The sequence below is a fragment of the Tachyglossus aculeatus genome, chromosome 4 (assembly GCF_015852505.1).
Source record: "Tachyglossus aculeatus isolate mTacAcu1 chromosome 4, mTacAcu1.pri, whole genome shotgun sequence".
Classification (NCBI taxonomy): domain Eukaryota; kingdom Metazoa; phylum Chordata; class Mammalia; order Monotremata; family Tachyglossidae; genus Tachyglossus; species Tachyglossus aculeatus.
The window spans coordinates 40299290-40320978 of NC_052069.1; the positions used below are offsets into that span (position 1 = coordinate 40299290).

General features: G+C 47.1%; 1 protein-coding gene and 1 non-coding gene across 2 annotated transcripts in view; both read left to right on the forward strand.

Annotated features, from left to right (window-relative positions):
- The first annotated feature begins 1743 nt into the window (after positions 1–1743).
- HS2ST1 (heparan sulfate 2-O-sulfotransferase 1) overlaps positions 1744–21689 on the forward strand; it is a 225589-nt gene continuing 205643 nt past the window's right edge. The window contains exon 1 of the mRNA XM_038745855.1: positions 1744–1921. Within this exon, the coding sequence (XP_038601783.1) occupies positions 1798–1921 (124 nt within the window). The 5' untranslated portion in view covers positions 1744–1797. The remainder of the gene's footprint in view (positions 1922–21689) is intronic.
- On the forward strand, positions 21364–21501 carry LOC119927630. Its single transcript, XR_005450615.1, has one exon. It is a non-coding gene; the product is annotated as a small nucleolar RNA SNORA7 (small nucleolar RNA).

Below are 21689 nucleotides of genomic sequence, written 5' to 3' on the forward strand. Positions count from 1 at the left end.
AATAAATAGAGTAATAAATATGTACAAACATATATACCCAACAGTGGGCTCACAAGTCTAGAAGGGGGAGACAGAGAACAAAACCAAACATATTAACAAAATTAAATAAATAGAATAGATATGTACAAGTAAAATAGAGTAATAAATATGTACAAACATATATACCCAACAGTGGGCTCACAGTCTAGAAGGGGGAGACAGAGAACAAAATCAAACATATTAACAAAATAAAGTAAATAGAATAAATATGTACAAGTAAAATAAACAAATAGAGTAATAAATATGTACAAACATATATACCCAACAGTGGGCTCACAGTCTAGAAGGGGGAGACAGAGAACAAAACCAAACATATTAACAAAATAAAATGAATAGAATAGATATGTACAAGTAAAATAAATAAATAAATATGTACAAACATATATACCCAGCAGTGGGCTCACAGTCTAGAAGGGGGAGACAGAGAACAAAACCAAACATACTAACAAAATAAAATAAATAGAATAGATATGTACAAGTAAAATAAATAGAGTAATAAATATGTACAAACATATATACCCAACAGTGGGCTCACAGTCTAGAAGGGGGGAGACAGAGAACAAAACCAAACATATTAACAAAATAAGATCAATAGAATAGATATGTACTAGTAAAATAGAGTAATAAATATGTACAAACATATATACCCAACGGTGGGCTCACAGTCTAGAAGGGGGAGACAGAGAAAAGACCAAACATACTAACAAAATAAATAGAATAGATATGTACTAGTAAAATAGAGTAATAAATATGTACAAACATATATACTCAACAGTGGGCTCACAGTCTAGAAGGGGGAGACAGAGAACAAAACCAAACATATAAACAAAATAAAATAAATAGAATAGATATGTACAAGTAACATAAATAGAGTAATAAATATGTACAAACATATATACCCAACAGTGGGCTCACAGTCTAGAAGGGGGGAGACAGAGAACAAAACCAAACATATTAACAAAATAAAATGAATAGAATAGATATGTACTAGTAAAATAGAGTAATAAATATGTACAAACATATATATAATAAATATGTACAAACATATATACCCAACAGTGGGCTCACAGTCTAGAAGGGGGAGACAGAGAACAAAACCAAACATATGAACAAAATAAAATAAATAGAATAGGTACAAGTAAATTAAACAAATAAATAGAGAGGCGCAGTGGTGGAGCGGCGAGAAGGAGAGAGGAAGGAGGGGCGGGGATGAGGGCGGCGCATGCGCAATGGTGGAGGGGCGGGGATGAGGGCGGCGCATGCGCAATGGTGGAGCGGCGGGGATGAGGGCGGCGCAGGCGCAATGGGGAAGCGGCGGGATGGGGGTGGAGGGAGGGGCGGGGATAGGGGCGGGGCTGAGGTCGGCGCAGGCGTAGTGGGGGAGCGGCGGGAGGGTTGGGGGAGGAGGGAGGGGCGGGGATAGGGGGCGGGGCTGAAATCAGCGCAGGCGCAGTGGCGGAGCGGCGGGGGAGGGGGGGGAGGACGGAGGGGCGGGGCCAGGGGGCGTGGTTAATGTCGGCGCAGGCGCAGTGGGGGAGCGGCGGGAGGGGCGGGGCCGAGGGCGGTGCATGCGCAGTGGGGGAGCGGCGGGAGGTGGGGGGGAGGGGCGCTGCACCGGGGCTGCTGGCCCGCAGCTGCAGCTGGCTGCACGGGTGCCCGCTGCAGCCCGGTGTCCGTCCGCCCGCCCGTCCGCCCGCCCGCCCGCCGCTGCAGCAGCCCGGTGCCCGCGGCATGCCGTGAGCCGGCGCGGCGGGGTTGATGGGGCTGCTCAGGATTATGCTGCCGCCCAAGTTGCAGCTGCTGGCGGTGGTGGCCTTCGCCGTGGCCATGCTCTTCCTGGAGAACCAGATCCAGAAGCTGGAGGAGTCCCGGGCCAAGCTGGGTGAGCCAACCAGCCCTGCAGCCCTGCCGACGCTGCACCGCTGCTGCGGCGGCGACGGCCCTCCCCCACCCCCGGCTGGGGCTAGCCCGACCCCACTGCAGGCACCGGGGGACCGGTGCCCGGACCCTCTGGCAGCTCGGGGTTTGCATCCACCCGACGGTTGCATGCACCGGGGACCGGCTGCTGCAGGGAGCCGTGCCCGGACCCTTCTGCAGCAAGGGGGGGTTGCATGCAACGACGGGGAGCGGTGCCCGGACCTTTCTGGAGCTCGGGGCGCTTGCATTCACCGGGGGGTTGCATGCAACGAGGGGGACCGGTGCCCGGACCCTTCTGTAGGTCGGTTGGCTTGCAGTCACCGGGGGTTGCATGCACCGAGGGGGACCGGTGTCCGGACCTTTCTGCAGCTCGGTGGGCTTGCATTCAGCGGGGGTTGCATGCAACAAGGGGAAACGGTGCCCGGACCTTTCTGTAGATTGGGGGGTTTGCATTCACCGGGGGTTGCATGCAACGAGGGGGAGCAGCGGTGCCCGGACCTTTCTGTAGGTCGGGGGACTTGCATTCACCGGGGGTTGCATGCACCGAGGGGGAGCGGTGCCTGGACCTATCTATCTGTAGGTCGGGGGGGCTTCCATTCACCGGGGGTTACGTGCAACGAGGGGGAGCAGCGGTGCCCGGACCTTTCTGTAGTTCGGGGGCTTGCATTCACCGGGGGTTGCATGCAACGAGGGGGAACGATGCCCGGACCTTTCTGTAGCTTGGGGGGTTTGCATTCACCGGGGGTTGCATGCAACGAGGGGGAGCAGCGGTGCCCGGACCTTTCTGTAGGTCGGGGGACTTGCATTCACCGGGGGTTGCATGCACCGAGGGGGAGCGGTGCCTGGACCTATCTATCTGTAGGTCGGGGGGCTTCCATTCACCGGGGGTTACGTGCAACGAGGGGGAGCAGCGGTGCCCGGACCTTTCTGTAGTTCGGGGGCTTGCATTCACCGGGGGTTGCATGCAACGAGGGGGAACGATGCCCGGACCTTTCTGTAGGTCGTGGGGCTTGCATTCACCGGGGGTTGCATGCAACGAGGGGGAGTAGTGGTGCCCGGACCTTTCTGTAGGTCGGGGGGCTTGGATTCACCGGGGTTGCATGCAACGAGGGGGAGCAGCGGTGCCTGGACCTTTCTGTAGGTCGGGAACCTTGCATTCACCGGGGGTTACATGCAACGAGGGGGAACGATGCCCGGACCTTTCTGTAGGTCGTGGGGCTTGCATTCACTGGGGGTTGCATGCAACGAGGGGGAACGATGCCCGGACCTTTCTGTAGGTCGGTGGGCTTGCATTCACCGGGGGTTACATGCAACGAGGGGGAGCTGCGGTGCCCGGACCTTTCTGTAGCTCGGTGGGCTTGCATTCACCAGGGATTGGATGCAACGAGGGGGACCGCTGCCCGGACTTTTCTGTAGCTCGGGGGGCTTGCATTCACCGGGGGTTGCATGCAACGAGGGGGAGCAGCGGTGCCCGGACCTTTCTGTAGGTCGAGGGGTTTGCATTCACCGGCGGTTGCATGCAACGAGGGGGACCGGTGCCCAGACCCTTCTGTAGCTCGGTGGGCTTGCATTCACCGGGGGTTGCATGCAACGAGGGGGAGCAGCGGTGTGCGGACCTTTCTGTAGGTCGGGGGGCTTGCATGCACCGGGGGTTGCATGCACCGGGATGGGGGGAGCGGCTGCAGCGGGGCAGCGGTGCCTGGAGGTGCCCGGACTCTCCTGCAGCCTGGGGCTGCAGCAAGCCCGCGGAGGGATGCATTGAGGTGGGCCCCCTTCGTTCACCCCGCGCTTTCTGCCCCGTCCCCAATTGCATGACCATCATGCCCGTCCCTTCCTGGGCACTGGGAGCTCGTTGTGGGCAGGGAACGGGGCCCACCGACTCCGTTAGTCGTATTAGACGCTCCCAACTGCTCAGTATAGTGGTCTGCGGACGGTAAGTGCCCAGTAAGCAGCGCACGGTGGTCTGCAGACTGTGAGTGCCCAGTAAATGCCATACCCGTGTTCTGCACATGAGTGCTCAATAAATGCCATGTACTACTCCCCACCCAATGACTGCTCAATAAGTTCCTTACAGTGGTCTGCACCCAATGTGTTCAACAAATGGTATTTCCCAAGTGCTTAGTACAGTGTTCTGCACATAATGAGTACTCAATAAATACCATGTAGGACTCCCCACCCAATGACTGCTCAATAAATTCCTTACAGTGGTCTGCACCCAGTGAGTGTTCCACAAATGCTACTTCCTAAGTGCTTACTACAGTGTTCTGCACGCAGTAAGTGCTCAATAAATACGATTGAACGAATGAAATGCAGTATGGTACTTTGCACATGGTGAGTGCTCAGGAAGCATCGTACAGTGGTCTGCACATAGTGAGTGCTCAATAAATGCCGTGTAGTACTCCCCACCCAATGCTCAATAAATTTCTTACAGTGGTCTGCACCCAGTTAGCGTTCAACAAATGCTATTTTCCAAGTGCTTAGTACAGTGTTCTGCACATAGTGAGTGCTCAATAAATGCCCTGTAGTACTCCCCACCCGATGACTGCTCAATAAATTCCTTACAGTGGTCTGCACCCAATGAGCATTCAACAAATGCTATTTCCCAAGTGCTTAGTACAGTGTTCTGCACATAGTAAGTGCTCAATAAATGCCATGTAGTACTCCCCACCCAATGACTGCTCTATAAATTCCTTACAGTGGTCTGCACCCAGTGAGTGTTCCACAAATGCTACTTCCCAAGTGCTTACTACAGTGTTCTGCACGCAGTAAGTGCTCAATAAATACGATTGAACGAATGAAATGCAATATGGTACTTTGCACACGGCGAGTGCTCAGGAAGCATCGTACAGTGGTCTGCACATGGTGAGTGCTCAATAAATGCCGTGTAGTACTCCCCCACACAATGACTGCTCAATAAATTCCTTACAGTGGTCTGCACCCAGTGAGTGTTCAACAAATGCTACTTCCCAAGTGCTTAGTACAGTGTTCTGCACATAATGAGTGCTAAATAAATGCCATGTAGTACTCCCCACCCAATGACTGCTCAATAAATTCCTTACGGTGGTCTGCCCCCAGTGGGCGTTCAACAAATGCTACTTCCCAAGTGCTTAGTACAGTGTCCTGCATGCAGTAAGTGCTCAATAAATACGATTGAACGAATGAAATGCTATATGGTACTCTGCACACGGTGAGTGGTCAGTAAGCATCGTACAGTGGTCTGCACTTAGTGAGTGCTCAATAAGTATCGTACAGCGGTCTGCACATAGTGTTCAGTAAGTATCATACAGTATTCTGCTCCCAGTGAGTGCTCAATAAATGCCGTAAAGTACTCTACACACAGTCAGTATGCATATACTATAGTGCTCTGCATATAGTGAGAGCTGAAATACCTTACAGTGGTCTGCACATAGTGAGTGCTCAATAAGTATCACACAGCGGTCTGCACGTAGTGAGTGCTCAGTAAGTATCATACAGTGTTCTGCACCCAGTGAGTGCTCAGTAAATGCTGTAAAGTACTCTACATACAGTAAGTATGCGTCTACTATAGTGTTCTGCGTATAGTGAGTGCTGAAATACCATACAGTGGTCTGCACATAGTGAGTGCTCAATAAGTATCACACAGCGGTCCGCACGTAGTGAGTGCTCAGTAAGTATCATACAGTGTTCTGCACCCAGTGAGTGCTCAATAAATGCCATAAAGTACTCTACATACAGTAAGTATGCATATACTATAGCGCTCTGCATATAGTGAGTGCTGAAATACCATGCAGTGGTCTGCACATAGTGAGTGCTCAATAAGTATCACACAGTGGTCTGCACATAGTGAGTGTTCAGTAAGTATCATACAGTGTTCTGCACCCAGTGAGTGCTCAATAAATGCCATAAAGTACTCTACATACAGTAAGTATGCATATACTATAGCGCTCTGCATATAGTGAGTGCTGAAATACCATGCAGTGGTCTGCACATAGTGAGTGCTCAATAAGTATCACACAGTGGTCTGCACATAGTGAGTGTTCAGTAAGTATCATACAGTGTTCTGCACCCAGTGAGTGCTCAATAAATGCCGTAAAGTACTCTACATACAGTAAGTATGCATATACTATAGTGTTCTGCATATAGTAAGTGCTGAAATAAGTAATAAGTAAGTTCCTTCCTCTCCCCCCTTCCTTCCTCTCCCCCTCGTCCCCCTCTCCATCCCCCCATCTTACCTCCCTCCCTTCCCCACAGCACCTGTATATATGTTTGTACATATTTTTTTACTCTATTTATTTAATTTATTTGCACATATCTATTCTATTTATTTTATTTTGTTAGTATGTTTGGTTTTGTTCTCTGTCTCCCCCTTTCAGACTGTGAGCCCACTGTTGGGTAGGGACTGTCTCTATATGTTGCCAATTTGTACTTCCCAAGTGCTTAGTACAGTGCTCTGCACATAGTAAGCGCTCAATAAATACGATTGATGATGATGATGATGATGAAATACCTTACAGTGGTCTGTACACAGCGAATTTTCAATAAATACAATTGATGGGTTGATCGTACTGTGTGGAGGCAGGGCACCTCGGGATACGGATGGACTAAGCCTCCATTCAATCGCGTTGAGCGCTTACTATGTGCACAGCACTGGACTAAGCGCTTGGAAAGTACAAATTGGCAACATATAGAGACGGTCCCTACCCAACAACGGGCTCACAGTCTAGAAGCCTTGTGGGGGGACTCCAAAGAGTCCCTGTATTGTACATATTTGCTACTCTATTTATTTTATTAATGATGTGCCTATAGCTATAATTCTATTTATTCTAACGGTTGTGACACCTGTCTACATGTTTTGTTTTGTTGTCTGTCTCCCCCTTCTAGACTGTGAGCCCGTTGTTGGGTAGGGACTGTCTCCATATGTTGCCAACTTGTACTTCCCAAGCGCTTAGTACAGTGCTCTGCACACAGTAAGCGCTCAATAAATACGATTGATTGATTGATAGGGACTGTCTCTATATCAATCCCAAGTCACTTAGCTGCTCTGTGCCTCATCACCTTGTATCCTCCCCAGTGCTTAGAATAATAACAATAATGGCATTTATTAAGCGCTTACTATGTGCAAAGCACCGTTCTAGGCGCTGAAGAGGTTACAAGGTGATCAGGTTGTCCCACGGAGGGCTCACAGTCTTCATCCCTATTTTACAGGTGAGGGAACTGAGGCCCAGAGAAGTGACGCGACTTGCCCAGAGTCACCCAGCTGACAGTTGGTGGAGCCGGGATTTGAACCCATGACCTCAGACTCCAAAGCCCGTGCTCTTCCCACTGAGCCACACTGCTTCTCAATGTTGGTATTTGTTAAGCGCTTACTAGGTGCCAAGCACTGTTAAAAGCGCTGGAGTAGATACAAGGTAATCATTTTGTCCCATGTGGGGCTCACAGTCTTCATCCCCATTTTACAGATGAGGTAACTGAGGCCCAGAGAAGTGATGCGACTTGCCCAAAGTCACACAGGTGACAGTTGGTGGAGCCGGGATTTGAACCTATGACCTCTGACTCCAAAGCCCGGGCTCTTTCTACTGAGCCACGCCGCTTCTCGAACACTGCTTTGCACATAGTAAGCGCTTAACAAATGCCATTACTATTACACGTTGCCAACGCGTGCTTCCCAAGTGCTTAAGGACAGTGCTCTGCGTCATCATCATCAATCGTATTTATTGAGCGCTTACTGTGTGCAGAGCACTGTACTGAGCGCTTGGGAAGTACAAGTTGGCAACATATAGAGACGGTCCCTGCCCAACAGTGGGCTCACAGTCTCTGCACATTGTAAGCGCTCAATAAATACGATTGAGTGAATGAATGAATGAGGGAGAGAGGGGAAGAGGGGAGGGTTGAATGCAGGTGCCTGGAGGACAGAAAGGGAAACAGTGTTGGCTGTAGTGAGCGCCACTCTGGGGCTGGGGGCAGCAAGGGACCACCAAACGGAGCGGCAGGCTTGAAACCGGGAAGCACGCCCAGGTGCCAGTGGAATGGATGGGAGAGAGAGGGAGAAAGAGAGAGAGAGAGAGAGAGAGAGAGAGAGAGAGAGAGAGAGTGTGTGTGTGTGTGTGTGTGTGTGTGTGTTTAGGTGGTGGGGGGCTGTTGGTAATGTGTAAGGGTGCATTCATTCATTCAATCATTTATTGAGCGCTTACTGTGTGCAGAGCACCGTACTAAGCGCGGATGCACCAGGGAGCATTCAACTATGTTGTGAGGAAAGGGTTATTGATTACCAATCAATCTGCGCATCAGGCAGAAACTCCTCACCCTGGGCTTCCAGGCTGTCCATCCTGTCGCCCCCTCCTACCTCCCCTCCCTTCTGTCCTTCTCCAGCCCAGCCCGCACCCTCCGCTCCTTCGCCGCTAATCTCCTCACCATGCCTCGTTCTCGCCTCTCCCGCCGTCGACCCCCGGCCCACGTCATCCCCCGGGCCTGGAATGCCCTCCCTCTGCCCATCCGCCAAGCTAGCTCTCTTCCTCCCTTCAAGGCCCTGCTGAGAGCTCACCTCCTCCAGGAGGCCTTCCCGGACTGAGCCCCTTCCTTCCTCTCCCCCTCATCCCCCTCTCCATCCCCCCATCTTACCTCCTTCCCTTCCCCACAGCACCTGTATATATGTACATATGTTTGTACATATTTATTACTCTATTTATTTTACTTATGCATATCTATTCTATTTATTTTATTTTGTTAGCATGTTAGGTTTTGTTCTCTGTCTCCCCCTTTTAGACTGTGAGCCCACTGTTGGGTAGGGACTGTCTCTATATGTTGCCAATTTGTACTTCCCAGGTGCTTCCCAGCCTGAGCCCCTTCCTTCCTTTCCCCCTCGTCCCCCTCTCCATCCCCCCACCTTACCTCCTTCCCTTCCCCACAGCACCTGTATCTATGTATATATGTTTGTACATATATATTACTCTATTTATTTGTTTATTTATTTTTTTTACTTGTACATAGCTATTCTATTTATTTTATTTTGTTAGTATGTTTGGTTTTGTTCTCTGTCTCCCCCTTTTAGACTGTGAGCCCACTGTTGGGTAGGGACTGTCTCTATATGTTACCAACTTGTACTTCCCAAGTGCTTAGTACAGTACTCTGCACATAGTAAGCGCTCAATAAATACGATTGATGATGATGATGATGATGAGTGCTCTGCACACAGTAAGCGCTCAATAAATATGATTGATGATGATGATGATGATGATGATCCAAATGATGGATAGAGGTGCACACACACACACACGCATTACTGACATTGGATGGACATTCATTCGTTCAATCAATCGTATTTATTGAGCGCTCACTGTGTGCAGAGCACTGTACTAAGCATTTGGGAAGTACAAGTCGACAACATATAGAGACGGTCCCTACCTAGCAACGGGCTCACAGTCTAGAAGAGGGAGACAGACAACAATAATAATAATAATAATGGCATTTATTAAGTGCTTACTATGTGCCAAGCAGTGTTCTAAGTGCTGGGGAGGTTATCTCCCCCAGTGCTTAGAACAGTGCTTGGCACATAGTAAGCGCTTAACAAATACCATCATTATTATAATATTATTACCTTGTATCTCCCCCAGTGCTTAGAACAGTGCTTGGCACATAGCGCTTAACAAATACCATTATTATTATTATTATTTTTCTCTGTGCCTCAGTTCCCTCATCTGTAAAATGGGGATGAAGACCGTGAGCCCCATGTGGGACAACCTGATTACCTTGTAACCTCCCCAGCGCTTAGAACAGGGCTTTGCACATCGGAAGTGCTTAACAAATACCATTGTTATTATAATATTATTATTACCTTGTATCTACCCCAGTGCTTAGAATAGTGCTTGGCACATAGTAAGCACTTAGCAAATATCATCATTATTATAATATTATTATTACCTTGTATCTACCCCAGCGCTTAGAATAGTGCTTGGCACATAGTAAGCACTTGGCAAATATCATCATTATTATAATATTATTATTACCTTGTATCTACCCCAGCGCTTCAAATAGTGCTTGGCACATAGTAAGCACTTAGCAAATATCATCAGTATTATAATATTATTATTACCTTGTGTCTACCCCAGTGCTTAGAACAGTGCTTGGCACATAGTAAGCGCTTAACAAATACCATCATTATTATAATATTATTCTTACCTTGTATCTACTCCAGTGCTTAGAACAGTGCTTGGCACATAGTAAGCGCTTAACAAGTACCATCATTATTATAATATTATTATTACCTTGTATCTACCCCAGTGCTTAGAACAGTGCTTGGCACATAGTAAGCGCTTAACAAATACCATCATTATTATAATATTATTACTTTGTATCTCCCCCAGTGCTTAGAACAGTGTTTTGCACATAGTAAGCGCTAAACGAATACCATCATTACTATTAGTATTACAAGGTGATCAGTTTGTCGCACCGGGGGCTCACAGTCTTAATCCCCATTTTACAGATGAGGTAACTGAGGCCCAGAGAAGTGAAGTGACTTGCCCAAAGTCACACAGCTGACAGATGGCGGAGCTGGGATTTGAACCCATGACCTCTGACTCCAAAGCCCGGGCTCTTTCCACTGAGCCACGCTGCTTCTCTAAAACAAAACATGTAGACAGGCGTCAAAATGGTCAGAACAAATAGAATTAAAGCTATATGCACATCATCAACAAAACAGAGTAATCATCATCATCATCAATCGTATTTATTAAGCGCTTACTGTGTGCAGAGCACTGTACTAAGCGCTTGGGAAGTACAAGTTGGCAACATATAGAGACAGTCCCTACCCAACAGTGGGCTCACAGTCTAAAAGGGGGAGACAGAGAACAAAACCAAACATACTAACAAAATAAAATAAATAGAATAGATATGTACAAGTAAGATAAATAAATAAATAGAGTAATAAATTCCAGGTCTGAGGAAGAGGCATATACGAAGGGGTCGGCGGCAAGATCGATGAGATGGAGGTGCTGAGCAGGATGCTGCGTAACTTAAAACAGGTCTTACTCCCTTCTGTTGACTTGTAGAACAGATAGCTTTTGCTGGGCAAAGAGATGTTGCCAAATGAAACCCGGGTACCGGTAGGTTTACCTGTGATTCAGCAATGCAAAATGTACTTTTTTGCCTAATGAATAGAGAGATCCTGAAGAAAAACTATTTGCGTGACCTTTTTTTTAATTGAATCCACCTAATTTTAGATTTTTTTCTGTTTGCCAGTTTACCAATCATTGAAGGTTCAATTGAAAGCCAAATAATTTTTTTAAACGGTTAAGGAAAGTGGGTGCTAAAATGAAAATTCCACCGTGAGTGTTATGCGTAGGTATTGCAATTTGGAACAACATCCTCTACAAAAGGTCTAGATACGTGAAGAATAGAATTTGGATGTTGAGAATCTTCTTGGCCCGAAGAATGATACTCTGATGTAGATTCCACACCCCCAAGCCCAACTGTATTAAATACGGAGCTTTCTTGGATGCCGTTTCATGATATTTGGGTCGTTTAATCTCTTTTGTTGTCCCCCGTTCACCAGTGTCGCCCATCTGTAAAATGGGCTTAATGAATCAGACATCCGCAGCAAGTTTATGCGATGTTGATGCGTCTGTGTTCATTTGAGAGATGGCCCAGGGGCAGGCGGGGGCGGAGAGTGGGTGTGATGCATTTGGGCTCCTTGTGGAAATACTGGCATGGTTGCGGTCAGAACGGACCTTTGTCACCACTTGTGATGCAATTCCAAACACCCACTCGGTGATCCCGCTACCTGATTAGAGGCTGGAAGAGATGGAGGACAGCAGTACTGGTGAGGGAAGAAGGCTGGGAGGGCATCTCAGTAATAATAATTGTGCTATTCATGACACCCATCTACATATTTTGTTTTGTTGTGTGTCTCCCCCTTCTAGACTGTGAGCCCGTTGTTGGGTAGGAACTGTCTCTATATGTTGCCGACTTATACTTCCCAAGCGCTCAGTACAGTGCTCTGCATACAGTAAGTGCTCAATAAATATGATTGAATGAATTACGCACTTACTGTGTGCCGGGCACTGTAAGCACTGGGGTGGATACAAGCAAACGCGGGCAGACATGGTCCTCGTCCCGCATGGGGCTCACAGTCTTGATCCTCATTTTACAGATGAGGTAACTGAGGCCCAGAGAAGTGCAGTGCCTTGCCCGAGGCCACAGGGCAGAGCCGGGATTAGAACCGATGACCTTCTGACTCCTGGGCCCGTACTCTATCCGCTATGCAATAGAACTTATACTAGAGAAGCAGCGTGGCTCAGTGGAAAGACCACGGGCTTGGGAGTCAGAAGTCATGGGTTCTAATCCCTACTCCACCATGTGTGCTGTGTGACGTTGGGAAAGTCACTTAACTTCTCTGAATCTCAGTTACTTCATCTGTTAAATGGGGATTAAGACTGTGAGCCCCACGGGGGTTAACTTGATCATCTTATATCTACCCCACACTTACAACAGTGCTTGACACATAGGAAGTGCTTAACAAATGCCATCATTATTGTTATTCCCCCCTCCCCATCCCCCCCACCCTACCTCCTTCCCCTCCCCACAGCACCTGTATCTATGTTTGTACAGATTTATTACTCTATTTTACTTGTACATGCTTACTATTCTATTTATTTTATTTTGTTAATATGTTTTGTTGTCTGTCTCCCCCTCCTAGACTGTGAGCCCGCTGTTGGGTAGGGACCGTCTCTATATGTTGCCAACTTGTACTTCCCAAGTGCTTAGTACAGTGCTCTGCACACAGTAAGCGCTCAATAAATACGATTGAATGAATGAATGAGTGAATATTCATCAAAAATTTAGACATTAATCCTAAATAAATGCATTTACCCCTGCCAAATAAGGAAGGGTATGCAAATAAAAGTATGCGATATCTGAACTCTCCATTTCTAAAAAATATTGGGAAAGAGAAGTAAATACGATTGAATGTCCCCCTTCTAGACTGTGAGCCCACTGTTGGGTAGGGACCGTCTCTATATGTTGCCAATTTGTACTTCCCAAGTGCTTAGTACAGTGCTCTGCACACAGTAAGCGCTCAATAAATACGATTGAATGAATGAATGAATACTGAGCTCTTTCTACATATACTATGGAAGCGCTCAATAAATGCGATTGATGATATACTATGGAAGCAACTTGGCCTAGTGGAAAGATTATGGGCTGGGAATCAGGGGACCTGGGTTCTAATCCCAGCTCTGCCAAATGCTTACTGTGGAACCTTGGGGAAGTCACTTAACTTCTCCAGTTTTTAAAAATGGTATTTGTTAAGCGTTTACTATGTGCCAGACACTGTATTAAGCACTGGGGTAGAGCAAGATAATCTAGTTGGACATGGTCCATGTCCCTCACGGGACTCAGCCTTAATCCCAGTTTTACCATTGAGGAAACTGAGGCATGGAGAAGTTCAGTGACTTGCCCCAAGTACAGCAGACAAGTGATGGAGTCAGGATTGGAACTCAGGCCCTTCTGACTCTCAAGCCCTCACTGGTCTCCCTCCTACTTAGACTGTAAGCCCCATGTGGGACAGGGACTGCATTCAACCTAATTCACTTGTATCTACCCCAGTGCTTAGACCAATGCTGCATACATAGCTTAACAAATACCATCATCATCATCATTATCATCATCATCATCAATCGTATTTATTATTTATTTATTTATTGATTGATTTATTGTTTATTGATTTATTGTATTTATTGATCACCATTAAAAGAAATAGTGATTTGGGCCAGTTTGCAAGATCTGAGCCGTCCTATTCTTTAAAAAATACAAGCAGCATGGCGTAGTGGATAGATCACGGGCCTGGGAATCAGAAAGTCATGGATTCTAATCCCAGCTCTGCCACTTTACTGCTTTGTGACCTTGGGTGAATCACTTCACTTCTCTGGGCCTCAGAGACCTCATCTGTAAAATGGGGGTTAAGACTGTGAGCCCCATATGGGACAGGGACAGTGTCCAACTCGATTTGCTTGTGTCCATCGCGGCGCTTAGCACAGTACCTGGCATATTGTAAGAGATTAACAAATGCCACCCCTTTTTTTGTTTCTCCAAGCGCTTAGTAGAGTGCTCTGCACACAGGAAGCACTCATTCAAGACCATCGATGGGTTGATTGAACGCAGTGGCTCCTTGGTGTTGGGAAGACAAAGCTTTGCAGATGCATCACTTTGGAGTTTCTGCTTATAGTATTTGAAGGGTTCTTTTGAGGCTTTCACTCCTAAATGGCAGTGCTGCAAGAAAGATCTCAGCTGTGGGAATGTAAGGACCCTTTTGGGCCTGATATTTTTAATAGACCTATTAAGATGTAGTTGAATTTCTTTCAGGAATATTTTTAACTGCGCGGCGCTGGTGTTTAAAGCTCATCCATTGTTGGCAGAGGACGTCATGCCAGGAAAATCCAAATCCCAGCACGGAGGGATTAACATAATGCAATGTGAGAGTAGTGTTCCTTTGGTAAAATGCATACCCCTCTCTAATAGATGGCAGTCAGTCAGTCATATGTATTGAGTGCTCACTGTGTGCCGAGCACTTTACTAAGCTCTTGGGAGAGTACAATATAAAAATATACAGACACATTCCCTGTCCACGACGAGTTTACAGTGTAGAGGAGTGTGTTTGTATTGGATATGATGGACTTTGATACGGAGAAGGTGCAACTACCCTGCTTGTGTCTTTTTCTGGACAAGAATCCACTCAGTTTTCAAATGATGGTTGAAAACACCGCCAAATGGATGGACCTGTTAGAGAAGCAGTGTGACTTAGTCGTATTTATTGAGCGCTACTGTGGGCAGAGCACTGTACTAAGCTCTTGAGAAAGTACAAAATGACAATATAACAGACCCGTTTCCTGTCCACGACCAGTTTACAATCTAGAGCGGGAGAGGTAGACATTAATGTAAATAAATTATAGATATGGACATAAGTGCTGAAGGGACGGGGGTTGAATAAAGGGAACAAGTCAGGTAGCTGCAGAAGGGAGAGGGAAAGGATTAAAAGAGGGCTTAGGGAAAGTTTCTTGGATGAGTTGTGCCTTCAGTAAGGCTTTGAAGGTGAGGGGAGAGTAATCTTTTGGATTTGAGGAGAGAAAGGCATTCCAGCTGGGCCAGAGGCAGGATGTGGGAGAGAGGTCGGTGGCGAGATAGATGAGATCGAGGTACAGTGAGAAGGTTAGCACTAGATGAGCGAAATGTGTGGGATGGATTGTAGTACGAGAGCAGCAAGGTGAGCTAGGAGGGGGCAAGGTGATTAACTGCTTTAAAGCCAATGGTGAGGAGTTTCTGTTTGATGTGGAGGTGGATGGACAACCACTGGAGGTTCTTGAGAAGAGGAGAAACATGGCCTAAACGTTTCTGTAGAAAAACGATCTGGGCAGCAGAGTGAAGTATGGACTGGAGTGGGAGAGACAGGAGGATGGGAGATCAGAAAGGAAGCTGATAGGGTAATCAAGGCGAGATAGAAATGCTTGGATTAATGTGGTAACTGCTTGGATGGGGAGGAAAGAGTGGATTTGAGCAGTTACTATGTGCAGAGCACTGTTCAGACTGTAAGCTCATTGTGGGCAGGGAATGTGTCTGTTGTACTGTCATATTGAGCCCCTTCCTTCCTCTCCCCCTCGTCCCCCTCTCCATCCCCCTCATCTTACCTCCTTACCTTCCCCACAGCACCTGTATATATGTATATTTATTTTACTTGTACATATCTATTCTATTTTATTTTGTTAGTATGTTTGGTTTTGTTCTCTGTCTCCCCTTTTAGACTGTGAGCCCACTATTGGGTAGGGACTGTCTCTATATGTTGCCAACTTGTACTTCCCAAGCGCTTAGTACAGTGCTCTGCACACAGTAAGCGCTCAATAAATGCGATTGATGATGATGATGATTTAGCGATGTTGTGAAGGTGGAATCGACAGGATTTAGTGATTGACTATATGAATGAGAGAGAGGAGTTAAGGATAACACCAAGGTTGTGAGACAGGAAAGATGGTAATGGGAAATTCTACAGTATTGGGAAATTCAAGGGCCTAGTGGAAAGAGCACAGATCTGGGAGTCAGAGGTCCTGGGTTCTAATCCTACTCCATCACTTGCCTGATGGGTGGCCTTTGGCAAGTCGCTTAACTTCTCTAGGCCTCACTTACCTGATCTGTAAAATGGGGATTGTCTGTGAGCCCCATGTGCAAAATGGGGATTCAGTCTCTTACTCAAGCTATGAGCCCCATGTTGGAGCTAACTGTCTTGTGTCTATCCTAGTGCTTAGTACAGTGCTAGGCACATAGTGCTTAACAAAAACCACAACAATTAGACTGTAAACTCATTCTTTAGACTGTAAGTTCATTGTGTGCAGGGAATGTGTCTAATAATAATAATGATAATAATAATGGCGTTAAGCACTTACTATGTGCAAAGCACTGTTCTAAACGCTGGGGAGGTTACAAGGTGATCAGGTTGTCCCACGGGGGGCTCACAGTCTTTATTCCCATTTTACAGATGAGGTAACTGAGGCCCAGAGAAGTGAAGTGACTTGCCCAAAGTCACACAGCTGACAACTGGCAGAGCTGGGATTTGAACCCGTGAACTCTGTCTCCAAAGCCCGTGCTCTTTCCACTGAGCCACGCTGCTCAGTGGAATAATAATAATAATGGTATTTGTTAAGCACTTACTTTGTGCCAGGTGTTCTAGGCACTGTACTACCTACTATTGTATGGTATTCTTCCAAGCGCTTAGTACAGTGCTCTGCACATGGTGAACACTCCAAACCCATTGATTCAATTTTGCCATAAAAGAAATGTGATTGGAGAAGTATTGCATTCAAATAAACTTTTAACTTTTTCTTGGTTCTCAGATCTTGAGTGGGGGAAGTTAATACCCAGTTTGGTAATGCAAAAGTTGCAGTCTCACAAAATCCAGCATCAAGGGAAACCAATGCTTAACCCTGCCCCAGTCCACTGCTGCACCTTCATACAAACCATTTCTTCCACTGCTGCAGTGCACTGTAACCAAATCAATCAATCTATCAATCGTATTTATTGAGCACTTACTGTGTGCAGGGCACTGTACTAAGCGCTTGGGAAGTACAAGTTGGCAACATATAGAGACGGTCCCTACCCAACAATGGGCTCACAGTCTAGAAGGGGGACACAGAGAACAAAACAAAACATATTAACAAAATAAATAAATAGAATAGATATGTACAAGTAAAATAAATAAATAGAGTAATAGATATGTACAAACATATATACATATATACAGGTGCTGTGGGGAAGGGAAGGAGGTAAGGCGGGGTGGTGGAGAGGGGGGGAGGAGGGGGAGAGGAAGGAGGGGGCTCAGTCTTGGAAGGCCTCCTAGAGGAGGTGAGCTCTCAGTAGGGCCTTGAAGGGAGGAAGAGAGCTAGCTTGGCGGATGTGGGGAGGGAGGGCATTCCAGGCCGGGGGATGACATGGGCTGTGGGTTGATGGCGGGACAGGCGAGAACGAGGCATGGTGAGATTAGCGGCAGAGGAGTGGAGGGTGCGGGCTGGGCTGGAGAAAGAGAAGGAAGGTGAGGGAGGAGGGGGCGAGGTGATGGACAGCCTTGAAGCCCAGGGTGAGGAATTTCTGCCTGATGCGAAGGTTGATTGGTAGCCGCTGGAGATTTTTGAGGAGGGGAGTAACATGCCCAGAGCGTTTCTGGACAAAGACGATCCAGGCAGCGGCGTGAAGTATGGATTGAAGTGGGGAGAGACAAGAGGATGGGAGATCGGAGAGGAGGCTGATACAGTAGTCCAGATGGGATAGGATGAGAGCTTGAACGAACAGGGTAGCAGTTTGCATGGAGAGGAAAGGGCGGATCTTGGCAACGTTGCGGAGCTGGGACCGGCAGGTTTTGGTGACGGCTTGGATGTGAGGAGTGAACGAGAGAGCGGAGTCGAGGATGACACCAAGGTTGCGGGCTTGTGAGACGGGAAGGATGGTAGTGCCATCAACAGTGATGGGAAAGTCAGGGAGAGGGCAGGATTTGGGAGGGAAGACAAGGAGTTCAGTCTTGGACATGTTGAGTTTTAGGTGGCGGGCAGACATCCAGCTGGAGATGTCCTGAAGGCAGGAGGAGATGCGAGCCTGGAGGGAGGGGGAGAGAGCAGGGGCAGAGATGTAGATCTGGGTGTCATCAGCGTAGAGATGATAGTTGAAGCCGTGGGAGTGAATGAGGTCACCAAGGGAGTGAGTGTAGATTGAGAACAGAAGGGGACCAAGAACTGAACCTTGAGGAACCCCCACAGTAAGGGGATGGGAGGGGGTGGAGGAGCCTGCAAAAGAGACTGAGAATGAACGACCGGAGAGAAAAGACCAAATAAGGTCTCCCTCTTGGACAAATGTGACTTGGTTCTTTTACAACAGTCTAACTTAAACATGTGAAGAAAGCGGAGTGTGGAGCGTGGGATTTCATTTATGTCTTGCATGCCGCACCATCTGGACTTCTGTTAGAAAAGGACATGGTAGAAGGACCTGGGATCCAATCTCGGCTCCGCCACTTGTCTGCTTTGTGACCTTGGGCAAGTCACTTGGGATGGAATTTTTGGGCGTGAATTGAAACCGTGAGGCCCATAATAATAATAATAATAATAATAATAATAATGGCATTTATTAAGCGCTTACTATGTGCAAAGCACTGTTCTAAGTGCTGGGGGACACAAGGTAATCAGGTTGTCCCACAGGGGGCTCACAGTCTTAATCCCCATTTTACAGATGAGGTAACTGAGGTACAGAGAAGTTAAGTGACTTGCCCAAAGTCACACAGCTGACAATTGGCGGAGCCGGGATTTGAACCCCTGAACTCTGACTCCAAAGCCCGTGCTCTTTCCACTGAGCCATGCTGCTTCCCATGTGGGACAGGGGTTGTGTCCAACCCAGATTTGCTTGTAATAATAATAATTACGGTATTTGCTAAGCTCTTCCTATGTGCCGAGCACAGTTCTAAGTGCTGGGGTAGATACAAGGTAATCAGGTTGTCCCACGCGGGGCTCACATTCTTAATCCCCATTATACAGATTTGGTAACTGAAGCACAGAGAAGCAAAGTGGCTTGCTCATTGTTACACAACAGACAGTGGCAGAGCCGGAATTAGTGCCCATGTCCTCTGACTCCCAAGCCCGCACTTTTTCCACTAAGCCATGCTACTTCTCCACCCCAGCGCTTAGTACAGTGCCTGGCATGTACTAAGTGCTTAATGAATGCCGTAATTATTGTTATTATTATCTCACCCAGTGCTTAGAAAAATGGATGGCACATAGTATTTAACAAATACCATTTTTTTTTAAAGCACACGTTACTTCAAAACTGAAGGATCTTTTCAGGAATCATTCTCTAATCCGATAGATATGACTGAATGAATAATCCACCATGCCAGCCCTGATCCCTCTCCTCCCCTGCAATTACAGGCATTGAGGCCCAGTGGATAGAGCACGGACCTGGAATCAGAAGGTCCTGGGTTCTAATCCCAGCTCCGCCACTTGTCTGCTTTGTGACCTTGGGCAAATCATTTGGCTTGTGTGTGCCTCGGTTATCTCATCTATAAAATGATGATTAAGACTGAGCCCCATGTGGGACCTAGACTGCGTCCGTCCTGACTAGCTCACGTCTACCCTGGCTCTTAGTACAGTGCCTGGCACATAGTAAGCGCTTAACAAATGCCATAAAAAGAAAAAGAAAAGTGCCTCCAGGACATCTCTATATGGGAATGTTGCTGGTGTCTCAAGCTAAATATGTCCAAAAGTGAACAACTCCTCCTTGTGTTATAGTTGACAGTGCTGTGATCCTCTCTGTCTCTCAAGCCTGTAGCCTTACATTGCCATTGGTTCCTCTCTCTCTTTGAACTCTCATATTCAGTTGCTCACTAAATCCTGTCAGGGTTTTCCTCCCTCCCATTTTCAGAATCTGTCCCTTCCCTGCCTTTCAAACGGCCACCATGGTGGTCCAGCTACCTGTTGTAACCTGGGTGAACTACTGATTTCCTTCCCTCCAGTTGCTTTCCTTTACGGTCCATACATCCCTCTGCAGCCCGGCTCATTTTTCTAAATTATTGTACTGCACACGGCTCCCTACACCTCAGAATGGTTATCCATTCCACTCAGCCTCAAATAAACTAGTAATTATTGGAGTTGTGTTGCCTAGGGGAAAGAGCACAGACCTGGGAGCCAGAGGACTTGGGTTCTAATTCCTGCTCCACCACTTACCTGCAGCATGACCTTGGCCAAGTCACTTAACTTCTCTGTGCCTCAGTTTCCTTATCTGTATCATATTTAGGATGTGAGCCCCATGTGGGACAGGGACTCCATCTGACTCTCTCTGACCTGTCAGCCCCATGCGCTCTTCTAGACTGTGAGCCCGCTGTTGGGTAGGGACCGTCTCTATGCTTTGCCAACTTGTACTTCCCAAGCGCTTAGTACAGTGCTCTACACACAGTAAGTGCTCAATAAATACGATTGAATGAATGAATGAATGTGGGGCACGAACTGTGTCCAACCTGATTAGCTTGTATCTACCCCAGCACTTAGTAGAGTGTTTGGCACATCGTAAGGACTTAACAAATACCAATAAAAAAGAAAGAAAAAGGGTGGACCAAACCCTAATGTGCCCGTGGATTGGAGCAGGTCTTGGCCCACCGTAGGGGTGATATTGGGGACGTCTGCCCCAGCGCTTAGGGTAGTGTTTGATACATAGTAAACGCTTAACAAATAGCGTAACTAATTTCTGTCACAACATTGCTAAATCTACCCTTCCTTCTCCATCATAACAGCTACTATGTAAGTCCAAGCACTTATCCTGTCCCTCCTTGATAACTTGGTCAGCCTCCTGTTGACCTTCCAACCTTCTGTCTCTCTCAACTCCAGTCCACACTTCACTCTGCTTCCCCGATTGTTTCTCTATCACATTTGTTCCATGTTTCCCTAATTCTCAATAATCTCCAGTGGTTTCCCATCCACCTCCGCATCAAACACAGACCCCTCACCATTGGCTTTAAAGCTCTCCATCACCTGGCCCCCTCCAACCTCACCATGCTACTCTCCTACTACAACCTAGCCCACACACTTCACTTCTCTAATATCAACTTACTGTACCTCGATTCATTCATTCAATCATATTTATTGAATGCTTACTGTGTGCAGAGCACTAAACAAGGCAGTTGGGAAAGTACAGTAGAACAGTCTCTCTTTCCCTTTTAAATCGCCCCAAGCTGCTTCATATATCTGTCAGTCAGTTCTATCTTTTGAGCGATTACTGTGTGGAGAACACGTAACTAATTATTTAGGACAGTACAGTACGACAGGCGTCGATAGACATGTTCCCTTCCCACAGTGAAATTACAGTCTAGAGGGAGAGAAAGGCATTAATATAAATGAATAATTCAGAGATAGGTACATAAGTCCCCTCTCAGGATTGCACTTGGAGAGTTTCCAGTACTCTACCAGTCTTGGCTACAGGAGGGAGAGTCAAGCAGAGGCCTACCCATTCCATTCCTAGCTTGGCCAGTGGCTAGTGGGTGGAAGGCAATCTGCTACAAGTCAAAACTCACCTGTGTTGGGCAGCAGCAGCATGGGAGAGAGTCGAGGGTGGAGACTCAAGTTTACCACGCGGAAGGAGGCAGTGGTAAACCACTTTGGTATTTTTACCAAGAAAACTCTATGGATCCACTACCGGAACGATTGCTGATGAAGGTGGGGCGTTCTGGGTGAGATCCGTCCATGGAGTCG